This window comes from Peromyscus californicus, unplaced genomic scaffold (assembly GCF_007827085.1).
Source record: "Peromyscus californicus insignis strain IS unplaced genomic scaffold, ASM782708v3 Scaffold_12__1_contigs__length_115047231, whole genome shotgun sequence".
Taxonomy (NCBI): Eukaryota; Metazoa; Chordata; class Mammalia; order Rodentia; family Cricetidae; genus Peromyscus; species Peromyscus californicus.
In genome coordinates this window covers 69,340,089-69,356,946 of record NW_026294413.1, presented here as the reverse complement: position 1 = coordinate 69,356,946, position 16,858 = coordinate 69,340,089, and the positions used below count along the sequence as shown (strand labels likewise).

Sequence of the window (16,858 nt, the reverse complement as noted above, 5' to 3'; positions counted from 1 at the left end):
AGTGATCCACCTGCCTCTGCCTCCAGAGTACTGGAATTAAAGGAGTGTGCCACCACTGCCCAGTTACATTTGTTTATTTTTAAATGTTTGCTTTTGTTTCCCTTTTGTTTTTCTTTTTTAAAAAAAAAAATTATTTATTATGTATAGTTTTCCATCTGCACATATCCCTGCAGGCCAGAAGAGGGCACCAGATCTCATTACAGATGGTTGTGAGCCACCATGTGGTTACTGGGAATTGAACTCAGGACCTTTGGAAGAGCAAGCAGTGCTCTTAACCTCTGAGCCATATCTCCAGCCCTCCCTTTTGTTTTTCATTTTATTTTATGTGTATGTGTTTTTTGCCAACATATATGTTTACACACTTCATGTATACAGTGCCTGTGGAGGCCAGAAGAAGGCGGTGGATCCTTAGGACTGAAGTTACAGAGGGTTGTGAACTGCCACGTGGGTGCTGGAAATCAAACCCCGGTCCATAAAGAGCATCCAATGCTCTCTTTAATTTTTTTTAAAATTAATTTATTTATCATGTATACAGTGTTCTGCCTGCATGTATGCCTACATGCCAGAAGAGGGCACCAGATCTCATTATAGATGGTTGGGAGCCACCTTGTGGTTGCTGGGAATTGAACTCAGGACCTCTGGAAGAGCAGCCAGTGCTCTTAACCTCTGAGCCATCTCTCCAGCTCCCTCTTTAAATTTTAATAAATATTTTAATTTAAATTTAAAACTTTAAACTTTTATTTTTTATTTATTGTATTTTTTAAAATTTTTTGAAATTTAAGGCATTTTTGAAAAAAGTTAATGTGCCATCTCAAGTTTTTGTCATAACTCAAAGCAGTATCTATTAATATAATTAGTATTTTTTTATTTTTACAAACCAGTTACTGTAACTGCATTTGTCAAGATAATATCAGAGGCAGACGACATATAAGCCACATAGACAACATTTCCTTTCAAAACAGGTATACACTTGGCATTGCCTGCCTACAGGTCCACCATCTAGATGGAGGTGGTCCGTGGTGTGCCAGTGTGCTACGTACCTCCTGTAAAACTATGTAAGGATAATGAGTTGAGATGGTACTACACTGGTGGATAATGAGACTCCCCCCCTCATTTTTGTGAGACGGGGTTTCTCTTTGTAGCCCTAGCTGTCTTGGAACTTACTCTGTAGACCAGGCTGACCTTGAACTCACAGAGACTCAACTGCCTCTGCCTTCCGAGTGCTGGGATTAAAGACGTGTGCCACCACTACCTGGCTTACATCTCTACTAAAAAAATTTTTTTGAGATTATAATGATATCATTTCCCTCCTTCCCCTCTCTCTCTCCTACCTTTCCCATACACCCTTCTCTTGTTCTCATTCAAATTCATGGCCTCTTTTTCCTTAATTATTGATCTATATATTCCTAAATGCATGACTGCGACCTACTCAGTCTGTATAATGTTGTTGGTGTGTACGTATTTTCAGGGCTGACCATTTGATATTAGATAACTATTGGTGTGCTCTTCCCTACGGAAGACTGTTTCTCCAGTTCTCAGCATTCCCGAGTTGCCTATAGTTCTTTGTCTAGGGTTGCAGCTGCATGAGCTCCCCCAAAACGTTAACATGTCTGTTGGTGTCCTCATTGTTCAGGTCATGTTTAGGCAGCCATGTTGGTGAGGCATTTCTAGGAGATACAATCTCACAGCAAACTTCCTGGATCTCTGGCTCTTGCAGTCTTTTCTGCCTCACTCTTCCACAGTGACCCCTGAATTTTAGGTGCAGGAATTATACTGTAGATGCATCAGTTGGGAGTGGGCTCCAGAAGTCCTCATTTTGATTGGTTGTGGTTTTCTGGAATGTGTTATAAAGAGAAATTTCCTTGGTGGAGAGTGAGGTATAGGGAGACAAATATTTAGAAGGCAGTTAGGGATTGTGCTGGTTTCGTCAAGTGGTGGTTGTAGGTTCTCCCAAGATCCAGGTAGCTGGCTAGGTTTCCAGTACCAGGAATGATTTCTCTCTTGCTGAGTGGGAATTATTTTTTCTTTCTAGATTTTTAAATTTGATCTTAGGTGTCTAGGTATTTCACCTGCATGCATGTTTGTGTACTATGTGTTTGCCTGGTGCTCGTGAAGGTCAGAAGAGGGGGTCTGATCCCTTGGAACTGGAGTTAGGGATGATTGAACCACCATGTGGGTGCTGGGAACTGAACCTAGGTCCTCTGCCAGAGCAAGTGCTCTACCATGGAGGCATCTCTCCTGGCCCACATTTATTTCAGAGGACAACTTGTGGGAGTCAGTTCTCTCCTTCAGTCCTGTGAATCTCAGGGAGTAAACGTCAACTGCCAGGCTTGGTGACAAGGACCTTTATCGCTGGAGTCATCTCACTGGCTCTTGTTTTAAAAAAAAAAAAAAAAACAGGGCCTGGAGAGATGGCTCAGAAGTTAAGAGCACTGCTTACTCTTCCAAAGGTCCTGAGTTCAATTCCCAGCAATCACATGGTGGCTCACAACCCTCTGTAATGAAATCTGGCGCCCTCTTCTGGCCTGCAGGGATATGTGCAGACAGAACACTGTATACATAATAAATAAATTAAATTCTTTAAAAACAAAAAAACAAAAAAAACAGGATCTCGGGCTGGAGAGATGGCTCAGAGGTTAAGAGTACTAGCTGCCCTTCCAGAGGTCCTGAGTTCAATTCCCAGCAACCACATGGTGACTCACAACCATCTATAGTAAGATCTAGTGCCCTCTTCTGGCCTGCAGGTAGAATACTGTATACATAATAAATAAAAATCTTAAAACAAAACAAAACAGGATCTCATGTAGCCTAGGCTGGCCCCAAATTCACTATGTAGCTGAAAATGACTTAGAACTCATTGGGCCTCCTGCCTCTCTCTTCCAAGCGGGATTATAAGCATGTGCCACCATGATTATAATAGGCTTGATAACTTTTTTCCTTTTTTTTGGAGACAGGGTTTCTCTGTGTAGCCCTGGCTGTGCTGGAACTTGCTCGGTAGACCAGGCTGGCCTCAGACTCAGAGATCTTCCTGCCTCTGCCTCTGCCTCCCAAATGTTGGGATTAAAGGTGTGCACCATCTCCCCCTACCCCACCTCAGTAAGATTTATTTTTCTTTCGTGTGTATGGTGTCTTGCCTGCATTTATGTTTGTGTGACACACTCATGCCTGCTACTCTCAGAGACCAGAAGAAGGTGCCAGATCGCCTAGAACGGGAATTATAGATGGTTGTAAGTTTGCCATATGTGAGCTGGGAATTGAACTTATGTCCTCTGGAAGAGCAACTGGTGCTTTTAGCTGCTGAGCCATCAGTCCGTCCTGGACTTTAAACTTTTGATTCACCTTCCAAATGCTGGGATTCAGCTACCATGCCTTTCCTTCCTTCTTTCCTTTTCTTTTTTTCCATGGTGCTGCCAGGGATGGAACCCAGGGCATCAAGCATGCTTGGCAAGCACTTTACCAGCGGGGCTACATCCCTAGCCCCATTTTGCTCTTTGAGAATTGGCGGAAATACTTCTTTTTAATCTTTTCTATGATGGTGACTGTCTTAGTTATGGTTTCTACTGCTGTGATGAAACAGCATGATCAAAAGCAGTTGGGGAGGAAAGGGTTTATCTGGCTTACACTTCCACATCTTAGTCCATCACTGAAGGAAGTCAGGACAGGAACTCAAGCAGGGCAGGAACCTGCAGGCAGCAGCTGATGCAGAGGCCATGGAGGGGTGCTGCTTACTGACTTGCTCCCCATGGCTTGCTCAGCCTGCTTTCTTATAGAACCCAGGAACACCAGCCCAAGTGTGGCACCACCCATAACAGGTTGGGCCCTTTCCATCAATCACTAATTAGAAAATGCCCTATAGGCTTGTTTATAGTCCCATCTTATGGAGGCATTTTTAAAATTGAGGTTCCCTCCTCACAAGTGACATAAAACTGTTAAGCACAATGACCATATTTCCTGAATTAAAATTAAGGATGAGCATATCGTCTTATACTTGTAATAATATCATACCCAGTATATGAAAGGTTGAGGCAGGAGGAGTGCTATGCGTTTGAGGTCAGCCTAAGTTACAGAGTGGGACTCTTTCTCAAAAAACAAATAAATTAGCTGGTATGATGTAGTGGTACATGCCTTTCTTCCCAGAACTTAGGAGGCAGAGGCAGGCAGATCTCCGTGCATTTGAAGGCAGACTGGTCCATAGAGAGAGTTATAGGTTGGCCATGGCTACACAGTGAGACCCTGTCTCAAAAACAAGAAGAGGCTGGAGAGGTAGATGGTTAAGAGTATTTGTTTTTCTAGTTGAGGGCCTGGGTTTGACCCCTAGCCCATCCACGGTGGTTCCCAACCATCCGTAACTTCAGTTCAGGGAATCCAGTGCCCCCTTTCGAACTCCGTGAGCACCAGGAACGTACATGCTGTGCCGACATACACGCACAGGCAAAGTACAGACATGAAATAAATGCATTGAAAGTCCCCAAACCACACCAGAAGAAGAAGAACGCAAACAGAACAACAGTGAACGGATGGGAAGAGTGACGTGTCTGAACACTCTCTTTTTTGAGACAGGGTTTCGCTATGTAGCACTTGGCTGGCCCAGAACTCACTTCATTATGTAGCACCAGGCTGTCCTGGAACTCACTCTGTAAACCAGGCAGGCCTCGAACTCAGAGATCTGCTGCCTCTGCTTCCTGAGTGCCTGGACTAAAGGCATGCTGAAGGCATGTGCCACTACATATATGAATGCTCTTCAGGAGACAACGATTATTTGGAATCTGTGATAACTTGCAAAATTCAGTGATAAACTTGTTATTTCCACAAAATACGGTGAGGCGTTTGGACACAAGAACCACAAAGGCCTGTTGGGTGAGTATATTAATAAATGAATGTGGGCTAGTGAGATGGCTAAGACAGTAAAAGTACTTGCCACCAAGTCTGTTGACTGAAAGTCTGAGTCCCAGGAACAACTCAGTGGGGGGAGGGGGAGTGAGAAAAGACATCTGACCTTGATACCTATATGAGCACACAAATACACAGAATAAAGGCACAGGCAAAAAATCAACACACAAGCAGCTATGACTTGAGGACTTCTAAAAGGTTCCCAAAGCGTCTAAAGAAGAAAGAGTGTCTAAACTCAAAACATCTGAAATTCCTAGCACCAAAGCCAGCGTCAGGACTAAGACAGGAAAAGGGCTCAGGCTGGGAAGAAATGTGTGCTGTTCAAGAGACCTACAGCTGCCATCGGACCAGGGAGAAGGTCATCAGCTGTCACTTTATATGGGGAGAGGCAATCCGTCTTCATTGTCTCCATTTACATAAGAGGGAACTGGGGAGGCCTGACCACACCAGAATGGGGGCCACGTGGAGGAGCGTTGGTGAGGCCAGAGAAAAGAAATGGGGGTTCAAAAAGGTGACGTGAGGTTTAGAGGGTGGCCACCTTTAGAAGACTGTCATCCTCTGCTTTTGGGATAACCAAAGGTTAGAAGATCGAGAAACTGAGATGAAGTCCAATCCTACCCAAATGTTAATCCCCAAACATTAAACAGGTAAAGTGACTTGTCCCAGGGTACCCTCAGGCCAGCATCTGCACATCCTGGCTTTGTGTCTCTGAGGCTGACGAGTCTCCAGCCTGTCTGGAGGAAGGACAGCCACAAGCTGTTGGGAGTGTTGATACCAGGCTGAAACTTGGAGTGGAGGTGCCTGTGCCTCGGTTTCCCGGGTGGTGAAGGGTAGGGTCTTGCTGTTCACTCTGTTCCTCCCCACAGCTCCTAGGTCTGTCAGCAGAGCTGGCTCTGGAGTAATGATGGTGGCTCAGGAGAGGCTGCTGGAGGGTTGCCCAGAGACAAAGGGCAAAAGCAAGGACGAGGTCTAGTCCCGTCAGCTTTCCAAAGCACCAGGAGATCCCTGGCTGTCCTGGAACTTGCTATATAGACCAGGCTGGCCTAGAATTCACAGAGATCAGCCAGCCTTTGCCTCCTGAGTGCCTCCTGAATTAGGGGCATATGCCCCCCATGACTGGCCAATGTGTTTGTTTTTTAAACTAATTCTAAAAAAAAATTTCTAGGGGCCAGCAAAATGGCACTTGCTGCCAACCCTAACTCAAGTTAGATCCCTGAGACCTGCATGGTGGAAAGAGAGAACCAACTCCTGTAAGTTGTTTGCTGACCTCCACACATGCTCGCGCGCGCGCGCGCACACACATGCACGCACGCGCACGCGTGCACACACACACACACACACACACACACGCATTAAAATGTAAAAACAAATTCCCAAGTAAGCACCCACGATGACCTTAACTCCTCCTTTCCCCAGTTCCTGGCCCAACAGTCCTCCTTATCTTCCTCCCAGCAACTATTCTGGAAGGTGCTGCTGCTTAGCTGGGTGAACAAGCCTCATCTTCCAACCGACTCCCCGGACCCCCTGGGCTCTCTCAACAGTGCACAAAGCCTTTCTTTACTGCCAGGCCGGGGTACGCCTCCGCCGTTGCCTGGTGCTGTTCCCTGGCCTGTCTCCATGGACGGTGGACAGTGACTAGTTCTACTTCCTGCTTTGTCTGCAGGATTTCAGGATGGTGCGGAGCGGGAACTCAGCAGCCTTCAGGACCCCACAGAAGGGACAGGAGGGAGTTACTAGAAGGTACAGGCTCCATATCCCTGGGCCAGCTGAAAGGCCTAGCAATCAAGGCTTTTAGGAATGAGGTTCTGGAGGGACCTGGCAACCAAAGACTTCTGGGTTAAGTAAAAATATCCACTGATGCTGATTCAGAAGTCATCGGATTTTTTTTTTCTTTTTTTTGAGACAGAGTTTCTCTGTGTAGCCCTTGCTATCCTGGAACTCAATCTGTAGACCAGGCTGGACTCGAACTCAGAGATCTGCCTGCCTCTGCCTCCTGAGTGCTGGGATTAAAGGCGTGAGCCACCACTGTCCAGCGGTCATCAGATTATTAACATCATCGCTTCATTTCCGTTTAAAATTTTATTACTTGAAAAGAAAACACTCCACAAAACAAACCAATAAAACTTAAATGAACTCAGTGACAGATTATTAAGGGTCTAGCTCTGCCCCCGAAACCACCATACATTAAAAAAATCCAAAAGAAATAGAAATGCCAGCTTCAAAAATATTTATCCAAAAAGTAAGGCAACCACTTAAAAAAAAAAAAAAGATAATAATCCAAGGAGGGCGTGGGTAGAGGCCAGAGGAATGAGAAGACAGGGGTAGAGGGATGGTCCCTGGTCCCCCAGAGGCCTCACAGCCTGCCTGGACTGCACTCTGAAGGGCCATAATTCAGCCCAAACCCAGCCTCTCACCTGTTAGGGGTTAGGTGAGGTAGGTGGGAAGTTAGGAGACCTGACAGGGGCCAGGAAAAGGCCCAGGGGTATTCCAGTTTAAGTAGATGGAATGGGGGTTGGGGTTCTGCTTTGTGACCTAAGGATCCTGTCCTTAGCAGAGCAGGTGTGGAGGCTTTCAGGACAAGGCAGACACTGTGACTTCCTGTAGAGCACAGGTCAGCAGCTCTCATGGAAGGGGCTTTTCTGAGGTCTCCAAAGGGAGTGCCATCTGCCACTGTCCTTCCATCTTGTCTCAGTGGGATGGCAGGATAGTGTTGGGATCAATTTGAGTCGGGGGAGGGGAGAGGAACTAGCCTTCAGAACCGCCCCCCCCCCTCCTCAACATGGTCTCCCCAGGGTGAGGGCTGAGCACCTCTGGGGCGGGAGGTGGGGGACACCCTTCCTTCCGGGGAAGGCATTTAACACCAGGTCTGACCTGAAGGGTAGAACAAGGGAGCATTTTTAGGCCCAGTTCTTGGATGGGAGATGACTTAAGGCTGGTTTGACTCTTCAGGCCTGAAGGGCTTGGGGATCCTTCTTGCCTGGTTCTTGAGCCAAGGTCCAGGGGAGTAAAGGGGTGATGGTGGCTGGCAGTGCTGTGGGTGGGAAGAGCTGGTGGGATGATAAGAGGGCCACCGCTCGCTCTCTAGGCTCTTTCACATAGGGGTAGGGGGAGTAGCTGAGTCGCTTTGCCCTTAAGAGAGAGAGAGAGAGGTGTCTATTAGACTGAACATAAGAAGCCTTTCTGGCTGCAGGGAGCTTTGGCACCACGAGGGGACAGGAGGCAGGAGCAGGAGCAGGGGTAGCTGCTGGGCTTCTGAGGTCTGAGCCTTCTCCCCCATGTATTCCACAGGTTTGGCTTAGAGCTAGGGGGTGGGGTGGTCCTCCTTCTTGGTCCTTAGCTCAGTGGGGAGGAGCATCCTGAAGGGGAAGTTTCTGGGCAGGGGACCTAGGCTGGGCAGTGGAGTGGTAGCGGTACAGGGTGGCGTGAACCCTCTGTCTTCTGGGTCCCCGGGGAATGAGGAGGCATTTGAGCGTCGTCTCCAGCTGACGGTAAGTGGGGACACTTGTGTTTGCTTTGCCTTGCCCAACCACCTTCCCGTGGCTGCTACCTCCTTCCTAGCTGAAGTTTCACCTGGGCTCAGAGCAAGGAAGGGAAGCAGGGGTGAACCGGGTTTCTTAGAGGCACCTAAAAGGGCATGAGTTTTGGTAGGGTACCCATGGCACCTCCACTCTCCTAGAACCCTTGGAGTGTGTGCAGGCCCCGGGGCACTGACCTTGACTGTGGGGTCTTGGTGCTGGAAGCAGGTTCTTTGGGTACAAAGGTCAGTGTTTAGAATTTGTCATCATGGACACTTGGGTCTCGCCCCTGCCTGACGGGAGTATAGGGGTGTGTGTGTGTGTGTGTGTGTGTGTGTGTGTGTGTGTGTGTGTGTGTGTTGGGGGGACCTAGGCAGGGATGCAGGACAGAAAGGATGAAGGAGGGAGGGAGTGGTCAGTTAAAGGGATGGCAGTCCTCAGGGCTGTTCCTCTGAGTCCTGGTCCTTGACAGGAGTAGGCTGGAACATGGGTTTCTGCAGTTCCTCCTCCATGTCATCGACAGTGGCTGTCCCTGAGTCCCCCTCCATCTGGGGGTACACGACCACACACATCTTCTGACTCACTAGGGTTAGCAACTCTGTGGAAGGAGACAACACAGACATCAGGTCATTGTTTAGTGAGCTGCTGACCCCATCAGTCAGACCAGCTCTGGCCAGTTCTTCCACCTCCGCTTTTACCTCAGAATAACCAGTGACTTTTGGAGACCAGCTTGGTCATGTCCTGCATTTTTTGATGGCTACCTCTCATTCACCACGGCTCTAGCCTTTCACTAGACTCCCTGACTCCCAGCCCCCATTTCCAGGGTCTATACTGGTCTCCAGTTAGCCTGTAGTGGAGCTGGTGGATGGCTGGTAGGTTCCCCCCGGGTTTGTGTGGGGCTAACAGCTGGTCTTCTCTCCTTAGAGGTCTTTGGAAGACATCTGTCATTCTTGGCCCTGAATCAGGAGCCCTATGGACTCAAGTGAAGTAAACCTTGGCTTCTTGATTCTGGTAGGGCTCCCCCATTAGATGGCTACGAATCTTCCCAAGAGGACCTCTCCCTAGCCGCCACTTACCAATGAAGTCATTGAAACACTTGGGTTTGTGTTGCCAGTAGACACCCAGGAAGTAGACAGGTACCCCTGTCAGCATGATAGCCAGGCCAATGCCACACACTACCGGCTCTGACCACAGGCTGAAGATCAGCAGGAAGGCCCAGAACAGCAAGTAGATGATGGGAAACAGCAGACTGATCTGTGGGACAGAAGGGCTCTTAGTGTCCCTCAGGATGAGGGTACCCTCTCTTTTCTTCATCCTCATCCTCAAGGGCCATGGCTGAGCTTCATTCGGCTCTGTGTGCCACACTTCAGGCTCTTAGAGGTGCTGTATTAACAGATGTTGGTGAAATTGGGCAGTGGAACAGGGAAGTAAGGATCTTTATTGTTCAGGTCCCTCCCAGGTGAGGTCAGATAAGACCTCATGACTCATCTAAGTGCCCGTGGCTGCCAAAGAAGCCCAGGAGATGAGAAGCTGGTTAGGACCTGAGTGTGCACTTGCAGAGGTCTTCAGGAGGAGGAGGAGAGGCAGGAAGAGAACGACCTGGATCTGGTTTTGGCTCCTATCTTCCCATCTGCTTCCAAGCCAGGCCTCATCTGGATGCACCATGGCCAGCCACCCTCATCCCTCACACTAGGACCAGCCTCAGTTTATTTCTCTCAAGGAATCGGAGAAGAGAAAACGGCTTAGTCCCAGGAGATCAGGGAAGCCAACAGGGCACAAAGCAGGCTAGGACCTGGGCTATATTTTGTTCAGAAGGAAGCATCAGCTCCTCGGTCGTGGCTTCTTGCTCATCACAGGTGAGGGGTACCTTGGTCTTCCTGATCTAGGGGCAGCTGCTTCAGCTGCCCACCTCCCTGGGTGCTCCTCTCAGAGTCGGGAGATGACTTAATCTCTCCATTCCTCTAGGAGGTTTTCTAGGTGTGAGTGAAAACGTGAGTGGGGGAACCGAGAGATCTGGCGACTCCTTCCGTCTCAGACAGAAGAATCTTCTAGAAGTGTCTTGTCTGTTTTTAGAACAGTATTCTCAAATAGCTCCAGGTTCTAATCAGTTGCAAGAGAACTCTGCCCTCCGGTCTATCTTGTTCTGAGCAGCCTCAGAACAGACAACATCAGGGTTTCCTGGGTTTCTCGTTTTCAGTAGCAATCACTAAGTTCACGGAAGCCTCCTACTGTGTGCGGTCTTGGGAGTTTGAAAAGCAAGGACTGTAGACATGGACTGGACAGCCTCAAGAAAGAGGAGGTCCTGGAGACCCGTTTGACAAGCAGACAGGAGGAGGCCCACTTTGGGATAGAGACCTAGTGTAGTGAACCCTGATCCTGGAGGAGCAGGGCTGACAGGAGAACCCTGAAAACCACCCAGAGGCTAAGATTTAAGAGCCAAGAAAGAAAGGAAGTGACTGTCCCACGCACACACGGCCAAGAGCTACAAAGATCCAAAAATCTGCATTGCCCTAGATGCAGGAGAGGAAGGGGAGGGACGCCAAGGCAGATCCTCTCACCTTGATGGGGCGGGGGATGTCAGGCTTCTTCCAGCGAAGGACTATCTGTCCCGCAACTGTAACCCCGTAGAAGAGGTAGTTGATGAAGCCCACGTAGTTGATGAGTGTGTACATGTCACTGGTGACCAGCATCAGCAGCGTGGAGAGGCACTAGGGAGGCGAGAGCAAAGTAAGGTGACTGGAGGGGACGTCCCTGGGTGAGGGGACGTTCTGCCCCTCCAGGCCAGGTGTGCTATTTTATAGTGGACATTTCAAGAGGGGACTTCACAGCAACCTTGAGCAGCCTAGGATGGACGACACCTTTATTGCCAGGAACTTGTTTCTGGCTTTTTTTGTTTGTTTGTTTGTTTGTTTTTTTGTTTTTCGAGACAGTGTTTCTCTGTGTAGCTTTGCGCCTTTCCTGGGACTCACTTGGTAGCCCAGGCTGGCCTCGAACTCACAGAGATCCACCTGGCTCTGCCTCCCGAGTGCTGGGATTAAAGGCGTGCGCCACCACCGCCCGGCTTGTTTCTGGCTTTTTTGAGATGAGGTCTCTCTATGGAGCACCGGCTGTCCTAGAACTTGCTATATAAACCAGGCTGGCCTCAAACTCGGAGATTCTCCTGCCTCTGCCTGCTGGGTGCTGGGATTAAAGGTCTGGGCCACCATGTCTGGCTAAGAACTTTCTTATTACAGGGGTAAAACCAAAGTATGTAACCACTGTTATGGAGTGGGGAGTTATCATTCAGAATGGATACCCGGATTGGCCATGCTGGTATTACTCGGCTCTGGCCAGCCTTCATTTCATCATATTTCATTTTCGATTATGGCTCAAGTTAATTTTTTTCTTTTCATTCTCTTGACCACCTAGAGAGATCATTAACTGCTAAGTTAAGGTTTGTTCTTCTTGGTATCATTTTCCCTTGACTGAGTGATCTAATTTATTTTTCTCATTAAAAAATGATTAAACAGCTGGGTGGTGGTGTACACTTTAATTCTAGCATACAGGAGGTAGAGGCAGAAGGATCTCTGTAAATTCTGAGGCCAGCCTGGTCTATAGAGTGAGTTCCAGGACAGCCAGGGCTATACAGAGAAACCCTGTCTTGAAAACCCCCTGGGGAGGGGGCGTAGGGGGAGATTAAACAGTAACATATAGTAACAATAGCCAGATTCTTAGCATTCTACAAATACAAACTCATTTAAATCTATAAGATCTCTATGAGATGTTCTTGATGGAAGTCATCTCGGTGTCTCTCTTGGAATGAACTGGTGGGGAGAGGCGCTGTGCACGCCTGTGGTGCACTGTGAGCACGCCACACACCTGACAGCCGATATGGCCTCAGATACCGTCAGCCCTAGCGCTGCTGTCAGGCTGATGTGAGAACCACCCACTACTAATTATGCACCAGACTCTACCCTCCGATAATCTGTGAAGGCCAACGAAAGGCTTAGTTCTCCCCTGGGATCTGGTGGTGACGGGATTCCAGTAGGTGAACAGGTCAGAGTGTTACTGTACCTGCCTTGCACTCACAGCTGAGCAAAAGCGTGGGACTCCTGGAGAATACTGTCCTCTCCCACCTCTGCAACTATCCAATCAAGATGACCATCCTGCATCTGAACGTTCTGGAATTCTCCCAGTTTAGCTCCCTTACCTCGACTTCTTCTGACCCCCTCTCTTGGGGATCAAAATAAGTTTTGTTTGTTTTTTTTTTGTTGTTGTTTTGAGACAAGGTCTCTCTACTTAGCCCTGGTCGGCCTGGGACTTGTTATGGAGCTGGCTTCAAACTCAGAAATCTGTCTGCCTCTGCCTCCTGAGTGAGGATTAAAGGTGTGTGCCGCCATGTCTGGCTCAAAGTAATTCGTAATGTTTTTATCCAAGGTTCAGAAGGAATATACTATTAATTAAAAAAATTTAATGAGGACAAGTCTTTGCCTCTTCCTTTAACGCTCTAGAGTAGTGGCTCTCCACCTTCCTAACACTGCGCCCCTTTAATACAGTTCCTCCTGTTGTGGTGACCCCCCCAACCATAAGATTATTTTCATTGCTACTCTATAACTATAATTTTGCTACTGTTATGTATTGTAATGTAAATATCTGATATGTGGGACATCTGATCTGAGACACCACGTGGGTCGCGACCCACAGGTTGAGAACTGCTGCTCTAAATGATTCTGTTCTTTTTTTTTGCTCCATTTCTTCCCCCATTCAAAGCTGCCTTTCCCCCACCTTCAATTTATGAGTTTTCCTCTGTCTGTGAATCTTCTTATCAAGTGTGCCCTGAACTAGATTTATTTTGATGGTGTTTCCCAAGAGGCTGACAGGGTACCCTAGGGCAGGAAGTGGTGGTGGGGGGAGAAGGGTGCGCATGTGCAGTGACCAGCTAAAGCACAGGCTCAGAGCTGTACCCCTGTGGTAGCAGGTGCCAGTAAGACAGGGGCAGAGGCACGTTTTTGTGAGGCTGTGGCATCCCAAGTCTTTCCAGTCTGACTCAACAGGACAGGAGAATAAGACTGAGCCAGCCTGAGAGTTGTGGGTGTTTTAGACTCCGGATCTTTTCTAATTATATTCCTTGACATTCACAAAGCCAATGGCCACATGTGCTAGCTTAGCTAGGGTCTACTGAAACACAGAGCTAGACCAGAAGGGGGACAGGTATGTGTGTGCAGGTAGTGTGAATCCCAGTCAAGGCAGACAGAAAGTGAGGGAAGGATCTGAACAAGGCCAGCAGCCGCAGGGGCCCTTACTGTGAAGAGCAGTGCTGGGATTGGGGTGCAGCGCTTCACGTGGATCATGGCCAACACGCTGGGAAGGTGGCCTTCTCTGGCTCCAGCAAAGAACAGCCTGGCAAGGAGAAAAGTAGGTCAGCCTGGGATAGCCTGTGAACCACTAAGCCGAGGCTCTCTCATCCATGCCCACCTTTGGCTCACACAGTAGCACCCTCCACCAGCCAGGACCTGCTTTTGTGTGCACACTTTCCAGCCCACTAGTCACAGGACCTATGTTCACAAATGCAGGCACAGGCAGACCAGAGGCAGCCAATGGATAAGTGGATGGATACTGGGCATGTGGACACTGAGTATGATCTGGCTGGCTCAGGGCACTGTACTGTCACTCCAAATCACTTCCATGTTTCAAGGCAATAGGAACAGCTTCTCCGCCCTTATTTTTTATTTTTGGTTCTTTGAGATACATTCTCGTGCAGCCTATGTGGCCCTGAACTTCTCTGTAGCTAAGACAGACCTTGAATTCCTGATCCCCCTGCCTCCATTTCCTGAATGTTGGAATTAAAGTCTGTCCCTTTGCCCGGATGCGTTTCTCCTTTAAATAAGAACCTTCTTACCCAGAAAGGTTAATGATTCCCTGGCACACAGCTCTGAGCTACCTGTGCACTGCTTTAAAAAGTATTCTCATTATATTCAAAGGGTAGCTGCTCCTGTGAGAATGGAGAGGGGCCATGGACTGGAAAAGGACAGGTGGGAACCTGTGAGAGTCAGTAAAAGTTCTGAGCTCATCTTCTTCGGTGTCTATAACTGTCACAACTCAACAATCACACTTAAAAGTTTTACATTCTACTGTTTATACACTGCATCTGAAATTTATGCCCTTAGAACTTCTCATTCGATTCCCAATAGAGAGGTGCTGAAAGGTACATACACAAAAAGCTTCTGGCAGTGAGTCAAACTGTAAATGTCCCGAACGCTTAAAATGTGAGATTGTCTAAAGTAATTAGGATATATCTGTTAGATGGAAAATTATGAAGTAAAATTTTAAGATTTTTATTTATTTTGACTTCATGTATATGGGTGTCTGTCTGAATGTATGTCTGTGTACCATGTGCATGCAGTGTCGGTGGAAGCCAGAGGCAGGAGGCAGATCGTTACAGATGGTTGAGCCGCCGTGTGGGTGCTGGGAGTTGAATCTGGGCCATCTCTTCAGCCCTCAAAGTCACGTTTCCGAAGAAAACGATTCTATGAGAACACGCTCACAATATAACATCCCACAAAAACGCAGACTACAAAACTGTGCTCCCGAGCTGGCCGTGGTGGCGCAGGCCTGCACACCAGGCACTCCAAGCCTGAGGGAGGGGACTTCCAGTCTGAGGCTAGCCTTCTATGAGACCCTGTCTCACACATGGGGAGGGGGCTGGAGGGCTGACCCATTGGTTAAGAGCCCTGGCTGCTCTTGCAGAGGAACTGGGTTCAATCCCAGCACCCACATGGTGGCTCACAAACAACTGTAATTCTAGTTCCAGGGGCACCCAACACCCTCTCCTGTCTCTGTGGGCACCAGGCATGCACACAGTGCACAGACGTACATGCAGGCGAAAGTCATATACATTAAAAAGTAATTTTAAAAAAAGTAATTAAAAAACCAATCTGAAAAATGAGAGGGGGGGTTATACACCCTTGGGAGGGGAAGGAGGTAGTGGGGAAAGCGGACAGAGAGACACACACAGACTCACAGAGAGAATAACATCAAAGCAGCCCCTTTCCTCTTTCTCTTTATGCCTCTTCCAAACAAAACAAAACAAAACACCACCACCAAAAACCAACCACCTAACTGCCCGCAGTCCTTTACATCTTAGCATTCATAATCTGTAAAAGTTTTAATTTCATTTATTTGCTTGTGTGTGTGTGTGTGTGTGTGTGTGTGTGTGTGTGTGTGTGCGCGCGCATGTGTGTGCACACTATCTATGGCACACTGGTGCAGGTCGAACGACAACTTGTGGGAGTCAGTTCTCCCCTTCCATGCGGGAGTTGTGTTCCCGGGGTCAGAGTCAGGTTATGAGGCTTGGCAGTGAGTGCCTTTACCTGCTGAGCCCCCTACTTTTACTTTTCTCTAGGGCAAGTGGCCCTAATGGATGACAGGAAGGTGACAGTGTGACAGTGCACAGGCCTTGGCCCTATGTAGCCCAGGCTGGCCTGGAAGTCTTGGTCTTCTTGATTTAGCCTTCTGAGGGCTGAGATCAGAGGCGTGTGCTACGGTCGCTGGTACAGACTAGGGATTCTAAGAGAACTGCCGCGCCATGCTTTGTATACAGGGTAGAATGGCGCTAACAGTAGCAGCTCGGAAGTGCGGGAGCTGACTGTGACTCCAAGCACCCACAAGCGGTTGTCACCACGGACTACTCAGGCCAGCTTCCCTAATGTCATGCAGACACGTGCAGCCCTCCCTCCCTCCATGCTATGGTCTTTCCAGCCGGCACAGTCTCATGCACTACATGGAGCCTAGGGGGCTCGTGGGCTTCGTCATGCACATAGCCAGGCTCTCATTCAGATCTTCCTCCACGTACAGCCGGGACCAAGTGTAACCGTCCAGGTCTGACAGCCCCATGTCAGGTTCACAAGCTAGGGGACAATGGGAGAATGATGGCACTAAGAAAAACACACACACACACACACACACACACACACACACACACACACACGCACGCACACGCACTGCTTGCTCAGCAAGGACCATCCAATGCAAACTAAGACATAAAAGTATGAAAGAGAGGAGGGAGGGGAGAAGGGGAGAAGAAGAGTAGTGGGTGAGCAGAGGTGGCCTAGGAAGGGAGGCCACACCTCTGGCATCTCCTGCATGCACACGACTATGCTGCATGCACGCAGACCACTGTGTGGCCTGCCTCAGGGACAAACCCCAAACTAAAGCGACTGTAGCCAGCCACTCTCCTCCAACAGACCACAGGGAGCCTCATGGGTCACTGCTCCTCCACTGTGCGCCCTCTGCCAGGGCCTCCAGGTGGCCACGGCTCCTGTGTAACATGCACACGAGGTTGCTGGGCGTGAGTGTGCATCCTCCTCAGGCACAGGTGATACCCAGACTCCCTCTTTATTGCTCTGGATCCTGAAAACATGGGCACCTCTGTCACCTCGCAGGAATTTCTCTGTGATGTGATCGGTGGGCAGGGA

At 48.6% G+C, this 16,858-nt stretch overlaps 1 protein-coding gene across 2 annotated transcripts in view; it reads right to left on the bottom strand.

Annotated features, from left to right (window-relative positions):
- Window positions 1–6,950: 6,950 nt before the first annotated feature.
- The window catches only part of Slc7a8 (solute carrier family 7 member 8), a 61,152-nt gene continuing 51,244 nt past the window's right edge, over window positions 6,951–16,858 (bottom strand). For both annotated transcript variants that reach the window (XM_052733237.1, XM_052733238.1), the window contains exons 8-11: window positions 13,688–13,784; window positions 10,964–11,113; window positions 9,482–9,659; window positions 6,951–9,003 (exon numbers count right to left, since the gene is read on the bottom strand). In XM_052733237.1, the coding sequence (XP_052589197.1) occupies window positions 8,843–9,003; window positions 9,482–9,659; window positions 10,964–11,113; window positions 13,688–13,784 (586 nt within the window). In that variant the 3' untranslated portion in view covers window positions 6,951–8,842. The remainder of the gene's footprint in view (window positions 9,004–9,481; window positions 9,660–10,963; window positions 11,114–13,687; window positions 13,785–16,858) is intronic.